General features: G+C 48.0%; 1 protein-coding gene across 1 annotated transcript in view; it reads left to right on the top strand.

The window, feature by feature from the left end:
* Positions 1-5340: 5340 nt before the first annotated feature.
* Clpb (ClpB family mitochondrial disaggregase) overlaps positions 5341-26801 on the top strand; it is a 131105-nt gene continuing 109644 nt past the window's right edge. Inside the window, exons 1-2 of the mRNA XM_057778193.1 lie at positions 5341-5782; positions 8695-8746. Of these exons, the coding sequence (XP_057634176.1) occupies positions 5383-5782; positions 8695-8746 (452 nt within the window). The 5' untranslated portion in view covers positions 5341-5382. The remainder of the gene's footprint in view (positions 5783-8694; positions 8747-26801) is intronic.

Raw genomic sequence — 26801 nt, 5'->3', positions numbered from 1 at the left:
TCCAGAGAACAGAACACAATTTTCATGGTGAGACAGAAAGGAAGCTCTGGGTTCAATGCCTGAACGCCATCTCAGAAACTTGCTGAGAAAACCGAGTAAGTGGCCTCACCTGCTGAGCTGGGCTTCTTCGGTCCCTCTACTTCACACTTGAGGCTCTAGGAACACTCGGGAATCTCTAGAGGAACAGAACTGATAAAGGGTACTTCCTTCCCTGACCACCCAGCCTCTGTGGTCTCCAGAGAAATCTGTCTGCATGGTGACCCAGCACTCTGTGTTGACATTACCTGTTGATCGCAGGGCTGCCAGCTAACTACTCCATGTCTTGTTCATGCATTTACATACTCTCTTGGGCCCAGTAAATGAGCCTGGAAGTTTTGTTTGTTTGTTTTGCAACAAGGTCTTTCTGCATAGCCCAGGCTGAACTATCAATGGATGTTTTATTCACCCTGTAGACCAGGTTGGCCTCAAACTCACAGAGATCCCTCTGCCTCTGTCTCTGCCTCCAGAGTGTCGGGATTAAAGGCTGCGCCACCACACCCTGCAACAGGTTGTAAGTTTTGAAGGGCAGGCAAAAGTCCAAGATGGACGCTCAGTGCACATGTATTGAGAGGAACTGGACAGAGCGGAGTGTACAGAAGTTCTCATTTTAGAGTTGCATTCACATAGAAGTCCACAAGATGGCAGTGTTTCTACGCAATGGTTTGCCAGTTTGGATGATACCGAACACAATCAATGAACAATCTCCCAGAAACAACAGAGAGGATGAATACTACATACTCAGAGTAAACGCTTCAAGTTCACTGAAGCCGTTTAAACTCTCCTTCTGCTTGTCGTCCTGATGCCACACTGTGCCCATTACAAGAACAAGAATTTACATCAGGTGTAGGGTAATCCTAACTTGTGTGATGTAGAGGCTGGAACATCAGGAGTTCGTTCAAGGTCCTCCTCAACTACATAGAAAGTACAAGGTCAGTCTGAGCTACACAGAAATGCTATTCAAAAAAAAATCTAGTCTTTCAGTAGTGACACACACTTTTAATCCCAGCACTCTGGAGGCAGAGGCCAGCCTGGTCTACAGAGAGAGTTTCAGGATAGCCAGGGCTACACAGAGAAGCCCTGTCTCGAGAAACCAAACTAAACCAACAATTTCCTTATTTTATGGGTATACTAGTGTAATTATAACTTAAGTTCCGATGCCCTGGTTTGGTGATGTAGCCCACCACTGAGCTCCTGCCTTTGGCACTCTCACCTGGGAGTGTCTTCACAAGCTTGTCACAGTTATTTTACACATAGAAAATATTTTTACACACAATTATATGCAGCTCTTGTAACAGGCTTCCAGACCTTAAGAGGCACAACTGACTCCATGATGGAAGTATCATTCATAAAAACCAGCACCACCAGCCAAAATGAAAATGAAGACCTAATCCACCAAAGTCCGTAGTTCTGGGAAAGTCTCTAAATGTACTGACCTTGGTGTAATGGTCTGTCCTGTCCCTCTAGAGATAAGCCACGCCCACTCCCTCCCCTTCTGCTGAGGAAAGCTGATCTTCAGCTTCCAGCCTGAGTCTCTTCCTTTTCCATCTCCCTCTCGACAAGGCAGTTTCTGTCTCTCCCCTCTCTCTCTCTCTCTCTCTCTCTCTCTCTCTCTCTCTCTCTCTCTCTCTCTCTCTCTCTCTCTCTCTCTCTCCACTCTTCTCCTTTTCCCCCTTCCCTTCCATAACTCACTAAATAAATATCCAACCTCACTCTGCATGGCATGTCTCTCGCCCACCTCCTAGGACCAGCCACCTTTGGAGACCTGCGGTGTGGTCTCATGCACCATCCCTGCCTGGGAGACTGACTGCTCTGGGCCTGCTGCCTACCCCCGCTCGGGGACCTGCGGTGTGGTCTCATGGCCTGCTGCCTGCTGCAGCCACTCAAGACTCACAGCATTTTTAATTTTACCTTTACACTTGGTCTTTGGTTTCTGTAGCTCTGCTTCTAGCTGACTGTTCTTGTTAGCTGAAGCATGTCAACCCAGAATATGATTTTTGTGCTTAAAAGTTCAGCCTGAGGGGGGCTGGAAAGATGGCTCAGCGGTTAAGAGTACTGGCTGTTCTTCCAGAGGTTCTGAGTTCAATTCCCAGCAACCACATAGTGTCTTACAACCATCCGTAATAAGATCTGGTGCTCTCTTCTGGCCTGCAGATGAGCATGCAGGTAAAGCACTGTATACATAATAAATAAATAAATAAATAAATAAATAAATAAATAAATAAAATATTTTTTAAAGAAAGTTCACCCTGAGAAAGGCTTCAGCCTGTACTTGGGCCCTGAACACCCAGTGTAGTTGCCAGAAGGCTAACACGGACTTTCTGTTGGCTTACACCCAAGTCCAAGTAGTCTTCTCTGATGGATACCCAGTAGCTCTATAATATTTTTCCAAGAGAATGGAGACATTGGTCCAAACCAAGACATACTCAGAAGATTACATCAGACAAAACAGAACACAAGGGACAACCGCTCTGTTCCCTCGCCTGTAGGGACAAACATCAGTTTGGCAATGAGAGGAACAGGACCACCTGTGACATTGGCTGGACCTGGGGACCCTGCTCTGTTAGGTGGCAGAATCCAGGCTAAAGAATGTGCACCGTGTTCCTCTTCTAAGACCCAGCTCTCTGAGCAGGCTGGGCTCTGCAAGCTGGCATGTGGGAGGACACTTGGGAAGGGGACAGGTTTCTTTCGGGGTCACACAAATACTGATTTTGGTAGGTGTCACAAAGGCTCTGGGCTTGTCTAAACAGATCTAAAGGCACTTCAGAAATGGGCTCATTGTATTGTGTGTATCTATTGAATTATGGAGTTGGTGTGACCTTCTATCGCACAGCACAGACCAAAGCAAGGCAATAGCACACTGTGTCTGCTCTTTATGCAGCAGAACCTGAGCCAGGCAGATGATGCAGTGACAGACAAGGCCGCCTTGCTGAGATGCTGAGTCCAGTGGAGCCCTGCAGGTTCAGCTCTAGGGACAGAGATGATGGTTATTCTCTTCCCGAACACAGAGAACCTGGGAGCAGCTGTTGTCCAGGCCCGAGCATTCGAACCTCTAAATGAAAAGACAGGTATATGTGACCTAGTAAAATTAGTAAACACAAGAAAACTATGCAGATCCATTCAGTAGGAAAAGTGTAACTGTTCCCTGAACCCCAAGCTCTACATGGGACACTTCAAAAGTTTCCAAAGAGGAAAATCCCACAACCAACCTACCACCCCCCTTTGGAGGAGGAGCCCTGTTCCCTCACCTGTAGGGACAAAAAAAGAGTCAGAGTTTTAGTGGTGCACAGTTTGGCATCGCCACCACAGTTAGGATTGAGACTAGAAGACCACGCATCACTTTAACATCCTGTGGAAGCCCATTCCCCCATTAACCAGAAGGAAAGAAGAAGGCTGTCCTCACTGCAGACGATAGCTCTGGTAAGTCCAAGGCAAGGGACCAAGAAAACACCACAAGAATTCATTCCTGGGGGAACAAAACATAAAACTAAGTTGGAGAAATCAATATTTCTTAGAGAGACAAGAGCCAGACAGCAGTGAACAGCAACTGAAGGCTCCAGAGCTGAGATCTCTCTTCTCCTTTGGGCCACACGTAAATTTACTCTAAATCCATATGAAAAACATGAAAACATAAATAGGAAGAGTCAGGAGAGCCCCGGAAACCATTAGCAATGGCAGGGGTGTGGGGTTCTCACCAGCACGTTGAAAACTCTGAAGTGGGATGAGCACGTGGCTAAGTGGTAGGGGGCTCCCCTGGTCCGCACAAAGCCCTCAGCGGTAGAGGGCTACCCCCCAGTATATGCACAAAGCCCTGGTCTAATTCCCGCACCACAATCAAAGATTAAAAACAAACTACCATATAACATTAAAAGGGGCTGGAACGATGACTCAGTGTTTAAGTATTTGCTGTGCTTGCAGAGGACCAGGCAGGATTTGGTTCCCATCTGGCAGCTCACAACCACCTGTAACTCTCGCTACTGGGGTCCTACAGTTTGTTCTGGCCTCCTTGGGCTCCTGCATACACATGGCACACACATAGACACATGTAGGTAAACACTCATACACATAAAAGTGAAATCTTACACACACACACACACACCACACACACACACACACACACACACACACACACACACACACTGGAGTGCATACCTAGTAGTGTAGCACTAATACAGAAGGAAACCAAAGGGTTGAGGCTCTAGTGTAAGACCAGGGAGCATCCTACCTACAAGGCTTTCTCTGTAGCCTCTAGATCAGGAACAGCTCAGTAGGAAGAACGGCTTTCCTCAGAAGATCCCAAACCTATTCTGTTACAACAAGCCAGACACAGGTATGTAATTGGTTGTCTACCAACTACAAAAGAAATAAATATATTGTAACATAATCCACAGATTCACCATTACACAACACTTAAACAAGATGGCTCACCTAGTAAATACACTTGCTGCAAAGTCTAAGGATCTCTCTTTCTTTAACATATATATTTTCTTTTGAGAGAAGGTCTCTCTGCCTAGCCTTGGCTGTCCTGGAACTCACTATATAGAGCAGACTGACCTCAAATTCACAGAGGTGTGCTTGAGCCTCTATGCCCAACCCTAGGAATCGTTTTAGTGTGTGTGCTGCTGAAGCGAGCACGCCAGGCGTCTTACCAACCTGAAACAAAGGTGGGGAAGGGTACAGTTTACTTAACAAGTCTCCATTTACTTTGGTTTTTCAAGACAGGGTTTTTCTGTTTAACAATCTTAGTTATCCTGGAACTCGCTTGGTAGACCAGGCTGGCCTCGAACTCATAGAAAAATCCTCCTGCCTCTGCCTCCCGAGTGTTGGGATTAAAGCCATGCGCCACCATCGCCCAGCCGAAGATACAATTTTATTTAAACACTAGTGAGAAATTTCGTCGTGTGTTTCAACTAGAGAACTGGTTCTAGGATTGACCTAAACCAAAATGACCTTGAACTCCAATCTCCCAAATTCCCACCTTCCAAAAACGGATTAAAACTCTGTGTCAACAACACACACACCAGCTCTGGAATCTTGGATTCTAATTGCCACGCCCCTACCAGAGAGTTTTCTTTTTGCCACGCCCCTCTAGCCGAACTTCATTTCCCAACATTCTCCTAAGACCTCTAAGTTAGCGGTCATTGTGACGTCATCCCACAGCCCTCAGGGAAATGTAGTTTGTTCGTTCTCTAGCTAGGGAAAGATCAGGGGCTGTGGACTACCACTCCCGTGAGGTAGTGCGCAGTCCCACCCCATAAGCGGCGTCTTCGAACGCGCCGCGGCAGCCATGTTGGTCGTGGCTTGCACAGGGGCCGGCTCCAAGGGGTTATAGAAGCAGGTGTAAGGATGTTGTCCGCGGTGTTGAGGCGAACCGCGCCGGCGCCGCGGCTCTTCCTAGGGTTACTCAAGTCTCCATCGTTCCAAAGCCGCGGAAGTGCTTACGGCCGGAGCGTAACCACCGCAGACCGGGGAGAGCCGCAGCGGCTGAAAGCTGCCGCCTGGGTGCGCCCTGGAGCATCTTCTATCTCGTTCCCCGGACGGGGGGCAGCCACCGGGGGGCGCCGTGGAGAACGCACCGAGATCTCCTGCCTAGCCGCCGCCTCGTGGGGACACGGTCCTAGCCCCGAAGAAACACTGCCCGGACAGGACAGCTGGAATGGGGTCCCCAACAAGGCAGGACTGGGCATGTGGGCCCTGGCCACGGCGCTGGTGGTTCATTGCTACAGCAAGAGTCCTTCCAACAAGGGTGATTATGGGGCCTGTCTGGGTTCAAGGGAGAGGTGTGGGGGTGGGTCCTGACTCCTTTGGAGAGTTGATGGTGTTTGTAAATTCAGACCCGCATTACCTTATCCTTGGAGAGACCCAGGTACCTATCTGCCGCCAGAGGCAACAGGTTGCCCTGGAAAATTCACTGCTTGCAGTTACATAATTTGCCCCTGTAGGTCTAGTCCCCTACATCAGTTTGTGTATCTGTATAATGGGGACATTGGAATGACTGTCTAATTATAGCCTAGTCCATTAGTCTTACAAGAGGTCTCCAGGAAGCCCCAGCAGCTTAGCGACACCTCTACATGTTTGCCTGTAGAAAGGGCGGAGGAAGGAGGACCCTTGGTTCTGATGCTGGCTTGACTCCCATGCTTCTCTCTGGTCTTAGTGAAGGCAATTTCTCAGTACTCTGCTAAGACTGACGTTTTGACCTCTCTTGGAGTTCAGAGTCTGTTCAGCAATTTCTTAGTGTTTTGCTATGCTTAGTGTTGTGCTTAAGGTGAGCTGAACATTGTATTGGGGGTGGGGGTGGAGCCTGGGGGGACAGGTAGTTGGCAGAAGGAAGGTAGCTCTCTGGAGACTGGGAGCAGGAGGGATAGGCTAAGAAGCGGAGGTAGCTAACCCGACTGGTTTAAGTAGCTAACCCGGACTGGCTTCTTACCTAAATACGGCGAGCTGGGCAGGAGCTAAAGGTTCTCAGCTGCCGGTGAGGAAGGAACTTGTTAAAGCATGGTGCTGGTGGGTTCCATGCACCCTGAACTCAGATTGTTGAGCAAGATTGAACACTGCCTTGACTTTCATTTGTGTGTTCAGTAAGATGTGGCCACCTGAGAAGAAAGGGCTTTGGATGAGGAATGAGGATACCAGGATCTTGTTGTGTACTGTCTCACGCACTTTGGAAAGCTGAACTCTTGTTCTTCGCTACTACTGAGGGTATTGAAGAAGGGCCCTTGTAGCTTAAACATGCAGTGATTATATGATTGACTCGCAGCTCGTGTGTGTGTGTGTGTGTGTGTGTGTGTGTGTGTAGGCAGCGTTCTCTCCACTTAGTTTGGGGCTAGGTGTTCAAAAAGCCCCAACTTTAAACCAAGACAGTTAAGGGGACAGTGCAGGCAGTTGGCCATGCAGGGCTAGCGAGTATTAAAGAAGGTCAGAGAGCTATTAGGGTCAGGATAGCTTTCCTGGAGGACAGGCAATTCTTGGAAGATGGGGAATTTGAACTTGAGTTCTGAGGGAACACAGGAAATATAAGTGCATGTGTGTGTGTGTGTGTGCACCCCATGATGGCCAGGTCTGCATCCTACTTTTATTAGTATTTCCCTAATACTAAAATCTGTCCACAGTGTGTGGATTGTGGAAGGGGATACTTAACAAATATTCCATACACTGAAGTCTTGGTGTGGGGGAGCGAGCTCTTAGACGGGTGAGGTTGGAAGACAGGGTCTTTGGCATGAAGTGAGAGAAGAGAAATGGGCCCTGCATGCCAGGCGGGAAGGAGTGTGTAGGATTCTGCAGGCAATATAGAGCATGAAGGTTCATGAGCACAGACTGAAGAACAGGGGAAATGTGTCTGAAGTCTGGCCTGAGAGGTTCCTCAGGGCCCTAGGCTGGACTCTGTGGCACATGAATGTCAGTGGTGTCCACGTAATGAAATGACTCAAACTGTGGCCCGTTCTGGCCCTTCTCACTTGCCTGATAGGGGATTTTGAGCAAAGTCCTTCAGTTCAATGTTCTGAGAAATAGGTCCCTTCAGGAGTCAAGATGGATTCTGCTGTAGGTAGCGGAAAGCCAAGGCAAGTCTGTGAGCCCAGAATACCCCAGGTTACAGCTCTTTCCTCCCCGCTCTGTGACCTTAGAGAAGGAGGGAGAGTAGACACTAGAAGGAATGGTTTTCCTCTCCCAGCAGGAGGTTGTTAGGTGTGTGGATGAGGACAATCCGTAAGAGCCAGGCATGACAGCGTACACCTTTAATCCCAGCACTCGGGAGGCAGAGGCAGGCGGAGCTGTGTGAGTTCAAAGCCAGCCGGGTCTACAAGAGCTATTTCCAGGACAGTTAGGGCTACACAGAGAAACCCTACCACAAACAATAAAAAACAAAAACGAAGAAACAAAAAAACTGGTTTATGCACATGCTGCAGCTCAGGAGTTTACATGAGTCGGACAAATCACACACAAAGTAATCATTAGTGCTGGGACTGGCGCTGGGCTTGGCTTGTCTCCGACTCTAGTGACTTCTCTTACCTAGTGGGTCTCATGGCTTAAATGCTGAGGCCTGGGCAGAAGTCAGCCTAGTGGCCAGCAGTATAACCCAGAGTCAGGCTGGGCACAGAGCTGTCAACTGTGCCTCTGCTGTTGACTTGTGAGTTTTTCCAAGTGGCCACAAGGTGGCGCCAACAGCCAGACCAGGCTTTAGCTAGGCCTGGGTCCTCAGAGATCTCACTGTCCAGTTTGGGTCTCCTTTCTCTGGACTTGTACTAAGGATTTTGGAGATTTTTCAGTCATTGTTTTATCTCCTCAGCATCCTTGTAAGGCTGACAAAAGTTACTGTCTGTTGAATACCATGGGAAGTTGCTTGAAAAAGAAGGGCTGCAGACAGTAATGGCTGCGTGGGTTGGATCCCAGTGTCCATGACTTCTGATTGGGGTTCTTTCCATTCTTAGGAAGACCCACACACCCGAGCCTTAGTGCTTGGGAACACTGGGGGAACTGGCACAGCATCTGCCTCATCCCCAGAGCAGAGGTGGGGTGGATCTTACCAGGGGAAGAAGGGCTCAGTCTTCTCATACCAGCCTTTCACTTTCTAAGCAACTTCCGCTGACTTGCTGGACCTTCTCTCAGCTCTGAGGGGTAGGTCCTAGCCAGGGGTCTGACCAGTACCCCATCTCTTTTCAGATGCGGCGCTGATGGAAGCTGCCCGTGCCAACAATGTGCAGGAAGTCAAAAGGTGAGTATCTGAGCCCTACTGTCTTACCCAGAAGGGCTGAGCAGAGTGTATTGATCTGCCTTAGAGAAAAGCCTTTCCCCTCCTGGGCTTGTTTCCCAAGGGCTCTCTGCAGCCACAGTCAGAGGCTCCCCTGGCCCAGATCAGACTTTATGTATTTTAAGTATGGATGAGGGCACCCAAACATCTCAGTGTTTGGTAGCAATGGCTTAGAGTTCATGGACCCTGTGAATCTTAGTTTGTTCTTGTTCTTCTGTGGAAGTGACCATGTATTGCTGTTTGCTGCCTGGACCTGGGGTGGATGGGCATCCTTAGAGAAGCTTGGGACTAGGAAGGCCTGCTTAGAGGGCTGAGGCATGCTGGCCTCCAGCAGAGGCAGGCTGTAATTCTTCAGCTTCAGTGGCTCACCCAGTTCTCCTGGGCTGCTTCTCCAATGGAGTGGTGTGTTTTGCACAGAGGCTGCTCCTTGAACAGGGGAAGGCTCATCTTGAGCTGGAAGCCTGGCGGTGTACAGGACGACGCTGAGAGTGGACCTGCGCCAAGCAGCAGTTACGGTCTGTTGTTGAGAGGCAGTATCATCCCTCTTGGGCCTTACCTTGGCCTTATTGTCCTTCAAACAGGTCTAAGTGCTCACGGCACCCTCTTTACCTCTGATCTTTGTTTTCAGTGTTGTGGTTTGTTTTGTTTTTGCCATGCTGAATCTGAGCAGGTATTAAACATTCTTGGCGATAACTCTACCAGTGAGTTACTTCTCTAGACCCTGGTTTTTGTTTTTTCATTTAGTTTAAGTTTTTTTTTTTAAAAAACTTATTTATTTCTTTATTTATTTTGAGACATCTCTCTATGTAGTACTGGCTGCTCTGGAACTCACTATGTAGACCAGGCTGATCTCAAGCTCACAGAAATCCGCCTGTCCCTGCCTCCCAAGTACCAGGATTAAAGGCGTGCGCCACCATGACCAGCTAATTTTATTTCCATTTTCTATTGTGGCCGTTCTGCCCACAGATATTTCTGTGCATCATGTGCATGAGTGCTCTTGGCAAGAAGAGGGCGTTGGCTCTTCTCTAACCGGAGTCACAGATGGTTGTGAGCTGCCGTGTGGGTGCTGGAAATCAAAACCAAATCCCCTGTAAGAGCAGCCAGTGCTCTTAACTTTGGAACCATCCCTCCAGGCCCGTAACTCTTGTTTTTTGAGGATAGATTTTGTTAAGTAATCCGGATTGGCTTTGAACTTTGATTCCTCTTGCCTTAGCCTTCTGAGTGCTGGGATTATAGGTGTGGACAACCATGCGTGATGCTGTGTTCCCATTTTAGAGAGGAAGTCAGGTCAGTGTTTGGAGTCCCTGCATGCCCTGGACCCTGGGTGTACTTAGAGAGGAAGTCAGGTCGGTGTTTGGAGTCCCTGCATGCCCTGGACCCTGGGTGTACTTAGAGAGGAAGTCAGGTCGGTGTTTGGAGTCCCTGCATGCCCTGGACCCTGGGTGTACTTAGAGAGGAAGTCAGGTCAGTGTTTGGAGTCCCTGCATGCCCTGGACCCTGGGTGTACTTAGAGAGGAAGTCAGGTCGGTGTTTGGAGTCCCTGCATGCCCTGGACCCTGGGTGTACTTAGAGAGGAAGTCAGGTCGGTGTTTGGAGTCCCTGCATGCCCTGGACCCTGGGTGTACTTAGAGAGGAAGTCAGGTCGGTGTTTGGAGTCCCTGCATGCCCTGGACCCTGGGTGTACTTAGAGAGGAAGTCAGGTCGGTGTTTGGAGTCCCTGCATGCCCTGGACCCTGGGTGTACTTAGAGAGGAAGTCAGGTCGGTGTTTGGAGTCCCTGCATGCCCTGGACCCTGGGTGTACTTAGAGAGGAAGTCAGGTCGGTGTTTGGAGTCCCTGCATGCCCTGGACCCTGGGTGTACTTAGAGAGGAAGTCAGGTCGGTGTTTGGAGTCCCTGCATGCCCTGGACCCTGGGTGTACTTAGAGAGGAAGTCAGGTCGGTGTTTGGAGTCTCTGCATGCCCTGGACCCTGGGTGTACTTAGAGAGGAAGTCAGGTCGGTGTTTGGAGTCCCTGCATGCCCTGGACCCTGGGTGTACTTAGAGAGGAAGTCAGGTCGGTGTTTGGAGTCCCTGCATGCCCTGGACCCTGGGTGTACTTAGAGAGGAAGTCAGGTCGGTGTTTGGAGTCCCTGCATGCCCTGGACCCTGGGTGTACTTCTCCCCTCCAGATGCTTGAGCATAGAAGAAAATGTGGAAAGGCAGCCACGGCTCCACCAAGATAACTTACTGCTTTGATTCCCTTTCATTTTATCTGCAGCATTATTATTGATTCTCAAGGGTGCTTTTGAGTATTAATGTTCAAGGCTTAGTTTTTAATAAACCACTTTTGGAAGTATGGGCTGGGAGTTGTTTTGTAGCCAAATAAATATGATGGAGCAATAGTTTAATAAACATGTGCTGATGCATCTTAAAAGCCAAGCGCAGATGTCATCTTGTTATAAGAGCCATTCATAACTGCAGCTGCGTGCGGCATCTTCCTGCCCCAGACACGTGCCTTGCCTTCCAGAGCCTCATTACAGGGAAGCGAGGAGTCGGAACTTGCTTAGTGATCCCGGAATCACCTGTTGGTAACTGCCAAAGGCTGCCAGCCTGCAGCTTCCCTCCCCCAAGCCCATTGTAGGCCAAGCTGGGGAGGCTGACACTCCAAGGGTCATTTTAGCTCAAAAATTTACGAGGGTTTTTTTCTGTTTTGTTTTGTTAGTTTGGGGCTTTTTGAGGCACGGTTTCATATACCCAGGTTGGCCTCAAACTCAATACATAGCCAAGGATGACCTTTAACTTCTGATCCTTCTGCCTCTACCTTTGAATGATGTGATCCCAAGTATACACCATCATGATCCATCTTGTGTGGTGCTGAGGATCAAGCCAGGACTTAGTGCATGCTGGGAAGGCACCTACCAGCTGAGCCTCAGCCTTTGGGATTTCTTATTGTCTTGTTTTGGGGGCTGTTTTTTTTTTATATTTGAGGAGATTCTTGCTATTTGGTCCAGAAAGGGATCCAAAACTCATGATCTTCCTGCCTTGGCCTCCCAGTGCTGTGACTGCAGGCAGGTGAATGCCCTTTCCCCCTCTCCTCCCTTCCTTCCACCCCTGCTTTCCGAGTACTGGGATTATATGTGCACACACCCTGTTGAATACACTTATATTTTTTAGATTGTGTATGTGAAGGGGAAGAAGGGTGCGCCCCTGTGTGTGTGGGTGCTCACAGAGTCCAGAAGAGGGTGTCAGACCCCCAGACAGTGAACCACCTGAAGAACAGCATGTGCTTTTTACCACCCAGTCATCTCCCCAGTCCCTAAATATGTATTTCTGTAATGACAACTAAATACCTTTCATTGGCAATCAGTTGAATGAGGCACAGGCTCTCCTCAGCCCTCATCTAATGTCGTCCCCAGAGCTGGGACAAGCTGGGCAAGGGCCTGGCAATGTCGACTGACTGCCAGGCCCAGAACTTAAGCAGGGTATGAGAAAAGAGCAGAGATGAGTGGTGATGTGGTGGGAATATGCCTGGCTGCCCTGGCCACGGTCGGGGTTTTGAATGCTCTTCCTATGAGCAGTAGGTAGGTTTAGGAGGCTTTTGAGCAGGGAACTGAACCAGTTAGGGCTGCTTCAGAAGAAATGGGAAAAGGCTGAAGGCAGATCTTTTGAGAGGCTGTCTGAGGAGGAGACCAAGCTGAGGGAGACTTTCATCATTTTCTCTCCTCACTCAGAGCACTTGTTAAGAAGGAATGAGTGGCTGGGCATGGTGGTGCAGTTTTAATCCTAGCAGATGCAGATCTCTGAGTTCTAGCTAGCCAGAAATACAAAGTTCCAGGCCAACCAAGGCTACACATAGTGAAACCTTGTCTTGAAAAACACGACAGAAAAAACAACAAAAGGAAAGGAATGGCCTCACGTGGGCGCTGTAGATGGCTGTAGATGGGAAGGAGTGAAGAGCAGTCTGGCCTCAAGGAAACCGACGTGCAATGTCCCAGTTGCAGGCACCCTTCTGGCAGGCCAGCCTGGAGCAGCGGAGGAGGGCCTGACATCCTCACTGGAAATGGTCTTGAGTTTTGTTGAGTTTTTCTGTGTGTGTCCTTGACTCCCCTGATGCCTTCCACTGCCCTAGATCCTGTGTGTGCGCTAGCCTCTGTTTGTGTCCAGCAGGCCTGCCTGGACAAGACAATTCTAGTCTCAGTCCCCCCAACCAGTTTACACAGTTGTTTTGCTACGTTTATGATCGGTGTGGTTAGTGACATCAATATTTGGAGTAAAGCTCAAACCTGGAGAATATTAGGGCACTCTTGCCATCTGGGGCTCTGTCATTCCTGTGTCTGGACCTTCCTTAGCTGTGTCTTCAGCCCAGAACCTCAGGAGAGCTCAGGATGGGGAGGGACTCTTCTGCTTAAAGAGAGGAGCTTCACCCCAGAATCTGTAGTCCCTGGAACAGATGGAGACCCCTGCTGCTGCCCCCCCCCCACCCCTGCTCCGTTCACTGCTGTTGCTCCAGGCCAGTCTTTGAGGCTCATGGGAAGTTCCGCCTTCTGATGCCCCTCTCTTTGGTTCGTCCTAGCCGGTTCAGTCGCTTCTGTCCCCTTCTACTGTATCTTTCCTGTGGTGTGGGAGAGTCTAAGGCTTATCTGGAAGAGATCAGGTTGGAGAAATAGAGTTAAATGTCAGAAATGCAGTCAGTAGGTTCAGGAAAACTAGTGACTCCTGTGTCAGCCCAGCAGGACCAGCTTGGGTGTGGGCCTAGTGATGGGAACTGTTTACTGCTTTATGAGAATCTGGCTGCTTAATCAAAAGGACAAGTCAGCACCTACCATTTGCCACACATTATTCTTTTTTACATTTTACTTATTAATTTTGTGTGCATGTGTTTGGGCACACTGGTGCTGCAGCATATATGTGGAGGCTAGAGGTTACCAGTGGAGTCAGTTCTTTCCTTTACCATAGGGGTTCTGGGGATTGAACTCAGGACCTCAGACTTGATGGCAGGCACTTCTACCAGCAGAGCCATCTCACTGGCTTAATGTTTCTTTGTATTAAAGAGTCTGAGCTGGTCATACTGGTTCAAGTCTGTATTCCTAGCACTCAGGCTGAGGCAGGAAGCTCTCCAGTTCCAGTCCAGCCTATACTATCTGTTAGGTATTTCATTTTAGATGGGCCTCTCTGCAGATGCAAATAATTCCAACCAGACCAAATTAAGCCAAATTAAAAGATGCCCATGTTTAATGAAATGTTCCTGGGGGAAGAGAGAAAAGGGGGTACCACGCAAAACCTGGAGACCACATGTTCATTCACTGGGGGGCTGTTTAAATAGCCTGTGGGAATGGTCTTGACCTTCCCTGGGGAGGGGTTACCATTTGCTGGGCTTTCTTGACCCTCCCTGGGGAGGGGGCTTATTCCAGGAGCTGGGGTGAAGATCCCAGCCAAGCAATCCGGACTTTTTGTAAAAGGGGTGTTAGGGAGCTGGGGTGATACTGTCAACCAAACACTATTCAGTGACTTGGAGGCCAGCAAGACTGTCTCAAAACAAAGCCAAACAACACCAAAACAACGCAAGAGTTTGTGAACTCGACCCTTCCTTCACCTTGAGTCAAGGACAGGGTCTGCTGTCCCTCTCCCGCCTGTTTCTGAGCACTGAGTGACTGACTTGAGCCTGTTCCAGTCCTCACTGGCCCGTGGGAAGCCTGGACTCTTCCTCCTTCCTTCTCCTTCTCCTTTCCCAAGCAGCAGCCATTTTCTCCTTTCTCCTTGAAGCACTTAAACTTTGTGAGATTCCCCAGCTCCTCAAGCAGGGAGGCTGGCCCCTGCCCCTCTGGGCAGCTGTGACCCCCTGAGCCCAGCCACACCCTCAGCCTGGCTTCTACACTGAGTCACTCACCCAAGACCAAGGGCACCCGGACAGACTGCAGCACATCTGTCTGCGTTCAGGCAGAGCCATGTGGGACCTGTCAGGCTGGGGACAGGATTGGGAAACCTGTTCTCTGCTGGAGATCAAATTTCCTTCAGATCACACCGTGGAGAGGCAGCACCCTGCCTGCTCTTCCCTGCGCGGACTGAGAGCTGGCCCTGTGTTAATGTGGCCCCAGCGCAAACAGGTTCAACTGAAGGGAACCTGGTAGCGAAAGCTTTGGTCCTCCAATGGCCGGCTGCCCTTTCTTTTCACAGTCCATGTGTTCATTTGACAGACATTACTGAGTGCTTGTCATTTGCTGGGTCCTTTGTTTGGCGCAGGGGGCACCTGAACAGGCTTGACTCCTTTTGATGAAAAAGATGTGGAGCTGGGTATGGCTGTTACCCACTTTTAATACCAGAATTGTAAAGACAAGAGGTCGGTGAATTTGAGGCCAACCTGGACTGCAGGGTATGACCCTGTGTTGAGAGGGAGAAGCAATAGATATGGCCGGGCCCTAGAGAGCAAAGGTGGGTGGTGTGAGATATGGGGAGCTGTAAGGAAAGACCGTAGCACATTGTGCTTTCTAAGGCAGAGATGCAAACGGATATGCTTGTGGATTATAATTTTCAAAGGTTTCAGAGTGCTTAGTGGGAACCATGTTGGTCAGCAGCTAGTGTGGGAAGACTGGCTGAAACATGGCTGTAAGCTGGTTGTAGGTCACAGGTAGAGCACTTGCCTACTTCCGTAAGCTGGGTTCAATCCTGGCACCAAAAAAGAAGAGAAAAGCAACTAGAAGAGTCCAGAAGCTGGTGTGTGTGGTTGGGCTCAGGTGGGGAGAGTTAGCCGGGCTCTCCTGTAAGGCTTGGACCAGTGCTCGTGCCTGACTCAGAGTCTGCTGCACAGGGAGCCGAATGAATGACTAGAGCTCTAATTCAGACAGAAAATGCCAGTGAGTTCCCATTTTTTTGGCTGGAGCTCCTGCATAGATGCTGTTGTTGCCATACTCTGAAAAGAGGATTTGGAGGAGTTAAGTTGAAAAAAAAAGACTGAAGCCTGTTTGTTTGTTTTTTTCTGTGGTGGCTTGTTTATTTGTTTTGTTTTTGGTTTTTTTGAGACAGGGTTTCTCTGTATCTTTGGGACCTGTCCTGCAATTACCTCTTTAGACCAGGCTGACATCGAACTCCCAGAGACCCAGCCTGTGTCTGCCTCCCAAGTGCTGGGATTAAAGGCATGCACCACCACAGCCTGGTTTTGTTTTTCTTTTATATATATATATTGCATACAATATTTTGTCTGTGTGTATGCCTGCAGGCCAGAAGAGGGCACCAGACCCCATTACAGATGGTTGTGAGCCACCATGTGGTTGCTGGGAATTGAACTCAGGACCTTTGGAAGAGCAGGCAGTGCTCTTAACCTCTGAGCCATCTCTCCAGCCCCCTTTGTTTTGTTTTTCAAGACAGTCTCTTACTATGTAGTCTGTTATGGTAAAAATAAAACAGCACTGTTCCCTGTGGTAAAACGCTGCTGCAGTTCCCTGAGCGGCCCATAGGCCTTGAGGGCCAATGGGTCCCAGGCAGAGAGCCACGAGGCGGGTGAGAGACAGAGATGTGCCACAGTGTAGAGAAAGTGGGTGTTTATTTAGTGGGTTATGGAGGGGAAAGGGAAAATGGGGTAAGGGGAGAAGGAGGAAGAACAGAGGGGAAGGCAGGGCAGGGCAGAAGCTACCTCGAGGTTCAGGAGAGAGGAAAGGAAAGAACTCAGGCCGGAAGGAAGATTTGTTTGCAGCAGTGGAAGGGGGAGGAAGTGGGCGAGTTTGTCTCTTAAAGGGACAAGACAGATCATTACATTGTCCTGGAACTTGTAGACCAGGCTGGCACAGAGATCCACCTGCCTCTGCCTCTACGCCAGCCCTTTTTGTTGTTTGTTTGCTTTGAGGTTTATTTTTATGAGTTTTAATTATGTGTAGATGTACGGTTACAATAGCCAGAGGTGTTTACATCCCCTGGAACTGAAATTACAGACAATTGTGAACCACTTGATGTGGGTTCTGGGCACAAGTCATCTCTCCAGGTCCAAAACATGCTAAATTTAGCCAGATGTGGTGACACATGCCTGTAATTCCCTACACTTGGAAGAGGCAGGCAGATCTCTGAGTTCAAAGCCAGCCCAATTTATGTAGCATTCCAGACCTTGTCTCTAGTTAATTAATAAGCATACTAAATTTATCAGTTTTCTGGAAATTCTTTTGACATACTGTTTTGGTTTCTGATTTGATGCTTTTAGAAAATGGAGGATTAAACTGGTTTACTAGGTGGCTTTGGAAAAATAATTGTACAATTCTGGAGAGAAAACTGGTCTGGCTTCTTTGTTGAGGGTAAACACATTTATTCTAGCTCTGCACTGCTGGCTTGGTTTGCCTCTTGTCCCCTGATGCCCCAGCTCCAGGCATTGCTGTCTGAGTGCCAGGATCAAGGTGTCCCGAATGTGTTTAGCTACAGCATAGGTGAATGTTCTAAGAATTGATCTGGGGGTTTTATCTAATTAACAGAAGCCCTGCCTGGTAAATACATTTGGCTGTCTCTGGACCTTGGAGAGGCTGTCTGTTTATCGATCGCTGGATCATTTTGGCTGGATGTGAAGATATTAATGATGGCATCAGAGCAACCAAAACATCCTGCTCTCTTAATCAGTAAATATGTAAATGTCTTTGTGGCTTGCAGTGCATTGAAACAAAATCTTGATCCCAGACCAGCAGAGGTCAAGGCCTGAACAGTATCACTCTCTGTAATTTGATAGTTTGTGCTTCTTGAGGACTCCAGGTTTTTCACGTAACCCTCACGGGTGTCCTGAATGCTAGGACTTTGAAAGAATAAGAGGGCCTGGGGTCTGCTTTTGTTATACCTACTAACCAGCTGGGTGACATTAACATGTCACAACCTTGCCAGTAACACAGCGCCTTCACAGATAATGACCCGAAAGTTAAGGGTTCTTAAGTAAATCTCTCGAAGCTCCCTTCTTGGGAAGTAGCCCTTCTTATCTAACAGACTAGGATGTCTGTGAGGCTCGAAGCCAGAGAGAGGTTCCCATTTCCTCTTAGGAAGCTGGCCAGCAGGACAACCATTTCTGCAGGCTCACTTGGAATCCACAGGTTCCTAAGGATAAACCCCAGGACTGCAGCACTCTCAGGCTCTCCTGCCTGTCTAGACCTGGCCATGCCTCGTTGCCCACCTCAAACTCTTCCTCCAGAAAACTCACCCTGGCTAATAACAGCATTGTTCATTGGCTGTGAACCCCAGTGTGTTACAGAATAAACTGTTACATGCATTTTCCAGATGAGAAACTCAGTGCTTACACAGACTCCGTTCCTTCTGGTTGCCTCCCAGCCAGTGGACACTTGTGATCTACACTAAGGCCACACACATCCACAGCCTGTGTTTTTCCCCAGTAGCTCATATTGAATATAATTATTATTATATTGAATATATAATTCTTATCAAATTATATAGACCTTAAAGGCTAAGTGATTCACTTCCTTGCCCTTTTTTTCTCCAGTTGCATGTGTTTTTCTTTACCTGGCTGGGACCCTATCTGAGAATGCTGGATGGTAGCTTCTGCCTCCACCTTAGCAGGTCTTATGTGGCTGTCTGAGCGCTCCAAAGGAACAGAATATAGAGTCTGGCCTGTTGATTGATTAGTTGATTAAAGTACTGTTTTTTCTCCAAAGACTACCCAGTAGGAGAGCACAGCCCTGGGCAGCAGCTGGACCAGGAGTCTCCATTCATGTGGATGGGAGGCCCTGCCAGCCTGCATAAGAATCCTTTCTGAGGCTGGTCTCAAACTTCCATCTCAATGGCCTTTTGTCTGGGGTTAGCACCCCGGCCTCCTCAGAGAGCTGTGTGTTTGACCAGATGGACAGTGAGCAGGACGGGTGGTAAAGTACAATTAGAGAAGGCACCTGGGATTCCGGGAGTCGGAATACAGCAAGAGGGCAACACCTCCTCTCAGGCTGGTGAGTGCCTGGGTCAGCCAGGATTTTAGGCTCATTTATCCTGTCCCTAAGCTTTAGGTGCTCTATGTTCCTGAAGAAGAAGTCGATTTTTTTTTTTTTTTTTTTTTTTGATTTTTCGAGACAGGGTTTCTCCGTAGCTTTTGGTTCCTGTCCTGGAACTAGCTCTTGTAGACCAGGCTGGCCTCGAACTCACAGAGATCCGCCTGCCTCTGCCTCCCGAGAAGAAGTCGATTTTGATTAAACAAGCATCTACTCATCCACTTCGTCTTTCTCTTTCCCTCTCTCTTTAAATATAACCATGTATATTCACCCCTTTAGCATGTAAAATTCAGTAGCTTTTAATACATTTATAAATAGGGCAGTTAACTGGTCTGACTCTAGAACATCTCATTACCACCCTTCCTGCCCCGCAGGCCCTGGCACCCTCTAGTCTGTTTCCTGTCGCTCTGGATTTGCCCATTCTGGACATGTTACATGAATGAGATCCCACAGTCTGGATTTTGTTTCTAACTTCTTCAGCTCAGCTGCACTTTCCAGTGTTCACATGTGTCGCAGCACAATGTTGATATTCCGTGCCTTTTTGATTAATCCATCTGTCAGTTGACAGACACGTTTTCACAGTGTGAAAATGATTAACAGTTATGTTATCATGAACAAGGCCCATGTTGTCCTTTTTAATTTTTTTTCTAACTACATTAATCTCTTTATTCTTTAAACAATTTTTCCAACAGTAACTATTTCCGTGATGAAATGGGTAACCTTCCCATAACACTTGACACAGCGAGCTTGCCACTACGTGCTAGCCCTTCGTGTGGCTGCAGCTCTGTCCTTCAGGACCATCCATGAGACCCCTTTCCTTGTGATGAGAAAGCGCTACTAGGAGGCAGATACTCGTGGACCATGTCCTGCTGCCCAAGTCTGACTCCTAAGCCATGGTTTCAAGTTTCCATATCCTGGCTCTTTCTAATGAAAAGGCTGTGAAACTTTGGTTCTCCCTGGACTCCAGTGTGGCACTGTTGTCGTTGAGAGGGTATGCTTCCGTTCCCCTCTCTAGAGCCTACGTTGGCTTTCTTGCCCCTGTCTCACTGGATTCCTGTGATCTCTTAAGCTTTGGTCAGGACAGCTGGCACTCTGTAAACATTCAATTAAATCTGTTTGCTTAGCTTGGTTTGGGGCAGAGGCCCAGCCACTGCAGACACTATATGCGTGCGTGAGGTTGGTGGTAGTGAGGAGACAGATGGGCTGGGGGCGTTCTCATGCTGAGACCAGAAGAGTTTTGTTTCGTTTTGTTTTTTTAGGGGAGAAGCCTAAGAAATGGAACTAGTCTCAGTATCTCCAACCTGTAGATCACCTCACTGGAGGTCTCTGATTTATCTGTCTGCTGCTACAGTCCTATCAGACAGCGGGAGTGTGCTGTCCCGTGGCTGCACGTAGAAAGAACAGGCACTGTGCTGTGGGGAGCAGAGTAAGGGCTACAGTTCCAAGCTGCCACTTACGGCCTCGAGATCTGGTCACTGGTGAGACGGGGCTTTCTGTTCTAGTTCAGAATCAAGTGAGATGGGAAGTGTCGAGTCAGGCACCGGTCAGACAGGAAAGAGGAACCATGGAACTCCACTGTTTGAGTCCTAGCTACCAGGACACGGAGGCAGGAGAATCACAGATGCAGGCCTGCCTGGACTACAGCACGAGTTCCTAGGCAGTTTGGACATCTGTTGGAAAGTGAAAAAGGCTGGGGGATGTGGCTGAATGATTGAATGCTACTACTTTTCTTAAAGGACCTGGGTTTAGTTCTCAGCACCCACATCCGGCAGCTACAGCCACCTGTAACTTCAGTTCTCGGGGATCCGATGCTGTCTTCTGGCCATGTGGACTCAGACACACACATTTACCAATAGATAGATAGATAGATAGATAGATAGATAGATAGATAGATAGATAGATAGATAAATGTGTAAGCAATGCTAGGAGTATAGCTCAGTGATTGAGTGTGTACCGGGCATGCAGGAGGCCTGAGTTCAATCTCCAGTACTGAAAAAACAAAAACGCTATTCAAGAGTTTGCCGAATTGTTATTGCTGCTGTCCTCGATAATTTAATGCATTATTCAGGTTTGGGGGACCTATCCATTACCCCTTTTCCAAACTCAAACTGAGCTCTCTCACACGAGCAAGGTCTATGTCTGTCCATTGCAGGCCCTCAATCCCAGCACAGAGGATGGCTTTGAGAAGCTGTTTGTGAGTTCTGTTGTTGAGTGTTGCTGTCCCCTGCGGGTAGAGGCAGGTTTTATGGTTAGCTTTTCTCCTCACTGAAAATCACACGTGGACCTACATAGAGCTTGACAGTAGTGGTTCAGCTGCCAGTCCACTTTGAAGTGATAGATCCACTACTGTTTCTCACTGCTGAACTGCGCGAGCTTCCTAGCAAACACTTGCAATCCAGAGTCCTGCTTTGGGGCCAGTAGGTGGCACTCAACCCTTTCCCGCTCCGCAGCTGTCTGGACTAAGGCAGCTCTGCAGCCCTGGACCGAGGTCACATGGGAGTGTCCTGGGTCACTCCTCTCCCTTACTTACTGTATTTTCGTGTTTCACTCCATTTCAGCCAGGCACATCTCCCTGAGAGTGCAGAGGTGATGCTTTAGGGGATCCCAGGAGATCATTAGAGGAATCCTAGCTTCTGCCTATCTCCTGTGACAGAGCTCTCTGCATCCCGAAAGTCATTCCTGTTGCACTGTTGCCCCGACCTCCACTCACATGGCTTGTGTTTTAGCTGTTTGCCAAGCATGTGTCTGTCCAGCTGCCTAGAAGCCTGGATCAGCACATGCTCAGAGTCCTGCAGTCATCAGTCCTCAGGGAGAGTGCGCAGTGCTGAATGAGGGAGTGTACCTCAAAGCTGATGGGAAACACAAACTGCCAGTATTACGAAGATGACTGAAAGGTTGAGGGACTATGCTAGATGAAACAGTAGACACAGTGTTTGATTTTTCTATTGATTCTGTCTTCCGTTGGGATCACGGGGCTAGGATGCTGTGGAAACTGTTAGGATAACTGTAGACGGTTGGACACAGGCAGAATAGGAGGTCAAATGCTCCTTCTGTTGTATCAGTTGATTCTGGGATCCTTCATGGGTCCCCCGATCTGCAGATACTCAAACCCTTTATGTATTAAGTCATAGTATTAACATAAAACCTACACATATATTATATATTCTTATATAATTAAACCATATCCAGATTGTTTATATATGACTTGGTGTAAATGCTGTGCATATGATTGTCATACTCTATATACTGTTTAAGAAGTGATGACAACAAAAATGTCTGTATGTTCAATATAGATGCAGGGGTTTTTTTAGTTTCTGAATTTTTGAGTATTTTTGGTCTGCACTTGGTTGATTCTCATTGAGAAATTGTCCTTTGTCCTTTATGGCTGGTGATTCTGTAGAAGTCTGTTGTTGTTCCAAGACCGATATACATGCTGAAGTATTTGGAGTTAAAGGGCATAATGTCTGAAATTAATTCTTATGTAGGGAAGTAAAATGTATTAGCAATAGGAACCAAGTGAATCAAAGCGTAAAGTGGATACATGTGAAGGAGTTTTTGATGCTATTTTTGTAACTGGTTTCTAAGTTTAACAATTTATAGCAATCTGTGCACATCAGTATATAATAATTATATGTAAAGAATAGGATGGCTACCCGGCATTGGGCTTTATTTTGTTAAACCAGTGAGTACATTTAGGATGTGGATCAACTCCTTCAACATTTGCCTTTGAAACGCCATGCACATTCACATATGGGCACTCTTGTTAGGTTCTGGCAGGTGGGATGAACAAGGTTCAGAGAGGTTAGCTGGACCTGCCATGGGCACACAGCCTGACAGAGATGGGCTCCTTTCTGGGTCAGTCTTTTCCAAGAGAGGCCTTGTGAACCTGCTCATCTTTGTGCTTAAAGTTTGGACTGTTGATTCTGCAGGGCATTCATTAGGTTCCAGAAACTAACTGTAGTAGGAAAGAACCAGGGGTGAAGTACACAGATTCACTTCATCAAAGTTAGAGGTGCGGTACACACGCCAGTCTGTTCGCTCTTGCTGTTCATTTGCTCTCCTGAGACGGGCCTGGTATAAGAGTGCTGGGCACTTGGAAGCAAGGACACCTAGAGGGCTTCCTAGAGGAGGGGGCCTGAGCTGAGCTTTAGAGGCTGGTGCTCAAATGGCCAGTGTAAGAGACCCTGTGCCTGTGCCTGTGCAGTCAGAGCGTCAGACCCTTGCCTTGAAATCTGTAGGCCAAGGCTGGGCTCCAAGAACATCCTTTGCTGCCCTCCCCCACCTCCCTGTCTCTGGCTGGCTGGGAGATAAGGCACAGATGGAAGCTGCCTGGGGATTCTAGCCCCAGGCGCCTTGCCTCTGCTCAGACAGAGGGCCTGGTGCTGTTATTACTGTAAACAGGGCCTTCTGGGCATCTACAACCAGGGTCCTGTTGCCCAGATAGTGATCGTGATTGGGTCTGCATGGCTCAGTGCTTCCGTGCAGGTGGGACAGGGCTTCCCATTCTTCAGCCCCTCCCAGCTGCAGCTGAGGGCCCGTTCCTGCAAAGGATCCGGAAATCAGTTGGAACAATGCATGATTGAAGTTCACTAGCCGCTTTGTATTGATTGGTCATAAAGAAAAAGGAAAAAAAGTGAAGTGGTCTCTCCTTTCCCTGTGAAGAGCTAGTTAATCAGAATGACTTAAACCTGCCACTGCCTGCCTAGGACGTCTTCCCTTCCACAGTCAGCAAACTTAAGGAACCGGCTTGTCTTTGGAAGTCTCACACTGAGTCAAATTACTAGGAATCCACTCCTCAGTTTTCATTTTATAATTTAGATTTGTTTATCTTTATGTGCATGATTGTTTTGCCTGTGTGTACATGTGTGTGCACTGTGTGTGCCCAATGCTCATGGATGTCAGAAGAGGATGGAGAATCTCCTGGAAATGGAGTTACAGGAGGTTTGGAGCCTCTGCGTGGGTTCTGGGAATCAAACAAGGTCCTCTGTGAGAAGTTTCTGCACCCCAATAAACTTCTCTGCTGAAGCAGTAATCCAAATCAGATCAGATCAAACCAAATTAGAAAAAGCCCAGGTTTAATGAATATCAGTGCACCCAGGTGGCTTTCCCAGCCCCCCAGAGAGGAGCCGGGAAGGAAGACCCGAAAATCATGTGTTTGTTCCCTGGGGTGCAGTTTAAATACCCTGTGGGAGTGATCTTGAGCATCTCTGGGTAGGGATCATGGATTGGCAGGCTTTCTCCGGGATGGAGTCTGGACTGAGGCAACTCCCAGGGGAGGGGACTTGGGATGGAATTTCCACCCAAACATTCTAGGCTCTTTGGATATATGGATGCCAGGGTCTGGGGTGACACTTCCAACCAAACATCCCAGACTCTTTGGGTACAGGGGCACCCGCTCAAGTCTGGTTACTTCCTGTGGGTATGGGGTGATGTAAGGGAGAGTTGGGAGTTGGTTCACACTCAGGGGAGGTGTAGCTGGAGAGGCATCCAGTTGACTGCCATCCTGGAGACCTCAGGCATCTGTTCCTTGAGGGAGATGAGAAGACAGGTTGCTGGGAGAGAAGATATATTGTTTTTATCGGCCCTGTGAATGGGGCTAGCCATGGGAAGGGTCATTAACGCCCAGAAAGAATGGGACAGAGAAGAGCCCCATTGCACAGGAGAGGCGAGGGTGAATGAATGAGAGGAGAGCACACATGCCCTTTAAAACCAGATTTTAGCTGCTGGGTAGGTGCCCATTTGAGCCAGGAGAGATGGTACCAGTGGCTGAGTCCCAGGAGCTAGTGATGATATCTGGACACCCGAGGAGTAACTATAAAATACGCTTGAAAATGGTGGGGTCAGAATAGGCTCTTGAGACAGTTTTCACAAGACCAGATTTCTTGATACAGCAGCAAAACCTTTCCCAGGAACCTGCAGATATCTATAAGACAGCTGGAACAGATTTACATCCTGGTGTCATAGCAGAAGGCTATGGCTTTAGGTTAAAAGGCATGAATATTTTAGAAGACAATTAAAGGAAATTGGAAACTCTGAACCTCTGAAGATACATCTGAAGCCTGTTAATTCTGGACTATGAAGCCTGTGTAAGAGGCATATCTGTCTGTATTTTTAGTAGGAAACTTAACAAATGAAGTAATGAGCTATCAGTATCCTAAGCCATTAAATGCCGACAGACAGATCTGAGAGGGATAAGTAGATGAACAGAAGTGAGACAGTTCTTTTAGCTGTGCAGGCAATCCCAAGTCTCTCCATGGTCTTCGACAAACACCAGTCTTAGAAGCAGCACTAGCCCTTAGCTGCTGAGCCCAAGAAGTCTGACAGATTTTCCTGTGGGGTAGCGTTCAGTCTACCTATCTTGGCAAGATGAGACATTCAATCCCTTGGTGTAGTGCCCAGTAAACTGGTGAGGTGGAAGACATTACGCTGTGTGAGTGGCTTTGCCATACCCAAAGGCAAGCCTCCAGGGCAGAAGGTCTTCTGTAACCATGCATCTTCTTGGAGGAGCTATAGGATGTTGCAGGAACTGGCAATGTCTCTGTCATAAGAAGCTCCTTTGTTGCCGGGCGGTGGTGGCGCACGCCTTTAATCCCAGCACTCGGGAGGCAGAGACAGGTGGATCTCTGTGAGTTCGAGACCAGCCTGGTCTACAAGAGCTAGTTCCAGGACAGGCTCCAAAACCACAAAGAAACCCTGTCTCGAAAAACCAAAAAAAAAAAAAAAAGAAAAAGAAAATTGTAGAGTATGGGACAAAACCGGACTCACTGAACATAGCGGACAATGAGGACTACTGAGAACTCAAAAACAATGGCAATGGGTTTTTGATCCTACTGCACGTACTGGCTTGGTGGGAGCCTAGGCAGTTTGGATGCTCACCTTAATAGACCTGGATGGAGGTGGGGGGGTCCTTGGACTTCCCACAGGGCAGGGAACCCTGATTGCTCTTTGGGCTGATGAGGGAGGGGGAGGGAAATAGGAGGCAGTGGCAGGGAGGAGGCAGAAATCTTTAAGAAAGAAAGGAAGGAAGAAAGAAAGAAGAAAGAAAGAAAAGAAAGAAGAGAAGAAAGAAAGAAAGGAAAGAAAGAAAAAAAGAAGCTCCTTTGTTAAATGCCATACTCTCAGATCTGTAGAGGCACTTGAGAATCAGTACCATTTACTGTCAGGTATATCCAAATTAGACATGTAAGTTAAATTTAGACATACAGTTTATAGTCTATAAACATGGTTTATAGACATCGGTTACAGCTTATCAATGCTAGTAGAGGCAAGACGATTAGAAGGAATATTTTAGTAAGTCAAAGAATATCGGAGGTGGACTGCCTCCTTGGTGGGTCCAGCACACATGGGTGTTCGAGACCCGGTTTTTCTGTAGCTTTAGAGCCTGTCCTGGAACTAGCTCTTGGAGACCAGGCTGGCCCTGAACTCACAGAGATCCACCTGCCTCTGCCTTCCTACTGCTGGGATTAAAGGTGTACACCACCATCCTGCTTACACATGGGGATTCTTACCAAAGATGGCACTGAGTTTTTTGTTTTGACTTCAACCAAAAATGGCGACTATCCACGTGTTTGTATTTTTCCAGAGCTGTTGTAATCTGGAGTTACAAGTTTTACAGATTTTAAAACAAGCACACATAAACACACAGACATAAAACAAGCATACCATGGCCACATTATTTATACATATATATTAACAGACAGATGAACAAAACTTTTTCTAGGAAACTCTGTCAGCTGACCAACTTAAAAATTTTGGAAGCAGGGCGGTGGTGGCGCACGCCTTTAATCCCAGCACTTGGGAGGCAGAGGCAGGTGAATCTCTGTGAGTTCGAGACCAGCCTGGTCTACAAGAGCTAGTTCCAGGACAGGCTCCAAAGCCACAGAGAAACCCTGTCTCGAAAAACCAAAAAAAAAAAAAAAAATTTGGAGTAGGCTGTAGAAACCAGGCAAGCACACAGGTGCTTGAGGACGGAACACCTAATCAGCTCCTGGTGGGAGAGAACGGATCCATTACAGAGAGAATTCCAGTGTGACCAGATCGCATGCCAGAAATGCAGACAAACAGCAAACAATGAAAGAAGCAAGAGGGG

The sequence above is a fragment of the Chionomys nivalis genome, chromosome 8 (genome assembly GCF_950005125.1).
Source record: "Chionomys nivalis chromosome 8, mChiNiv1.1, whole genome shotgun sequence".
NCBI lineage: Eukaryota > Metazoa > Chordata > Mammalia > Rodentia > Cricetidae > Chionomys > Chionomys nivalis.
The sequence above is the reverse complement of the archived record's forward strand: the minus strand, read 5'-3'. Positions and strand labels throughout refer to the sequence as shown.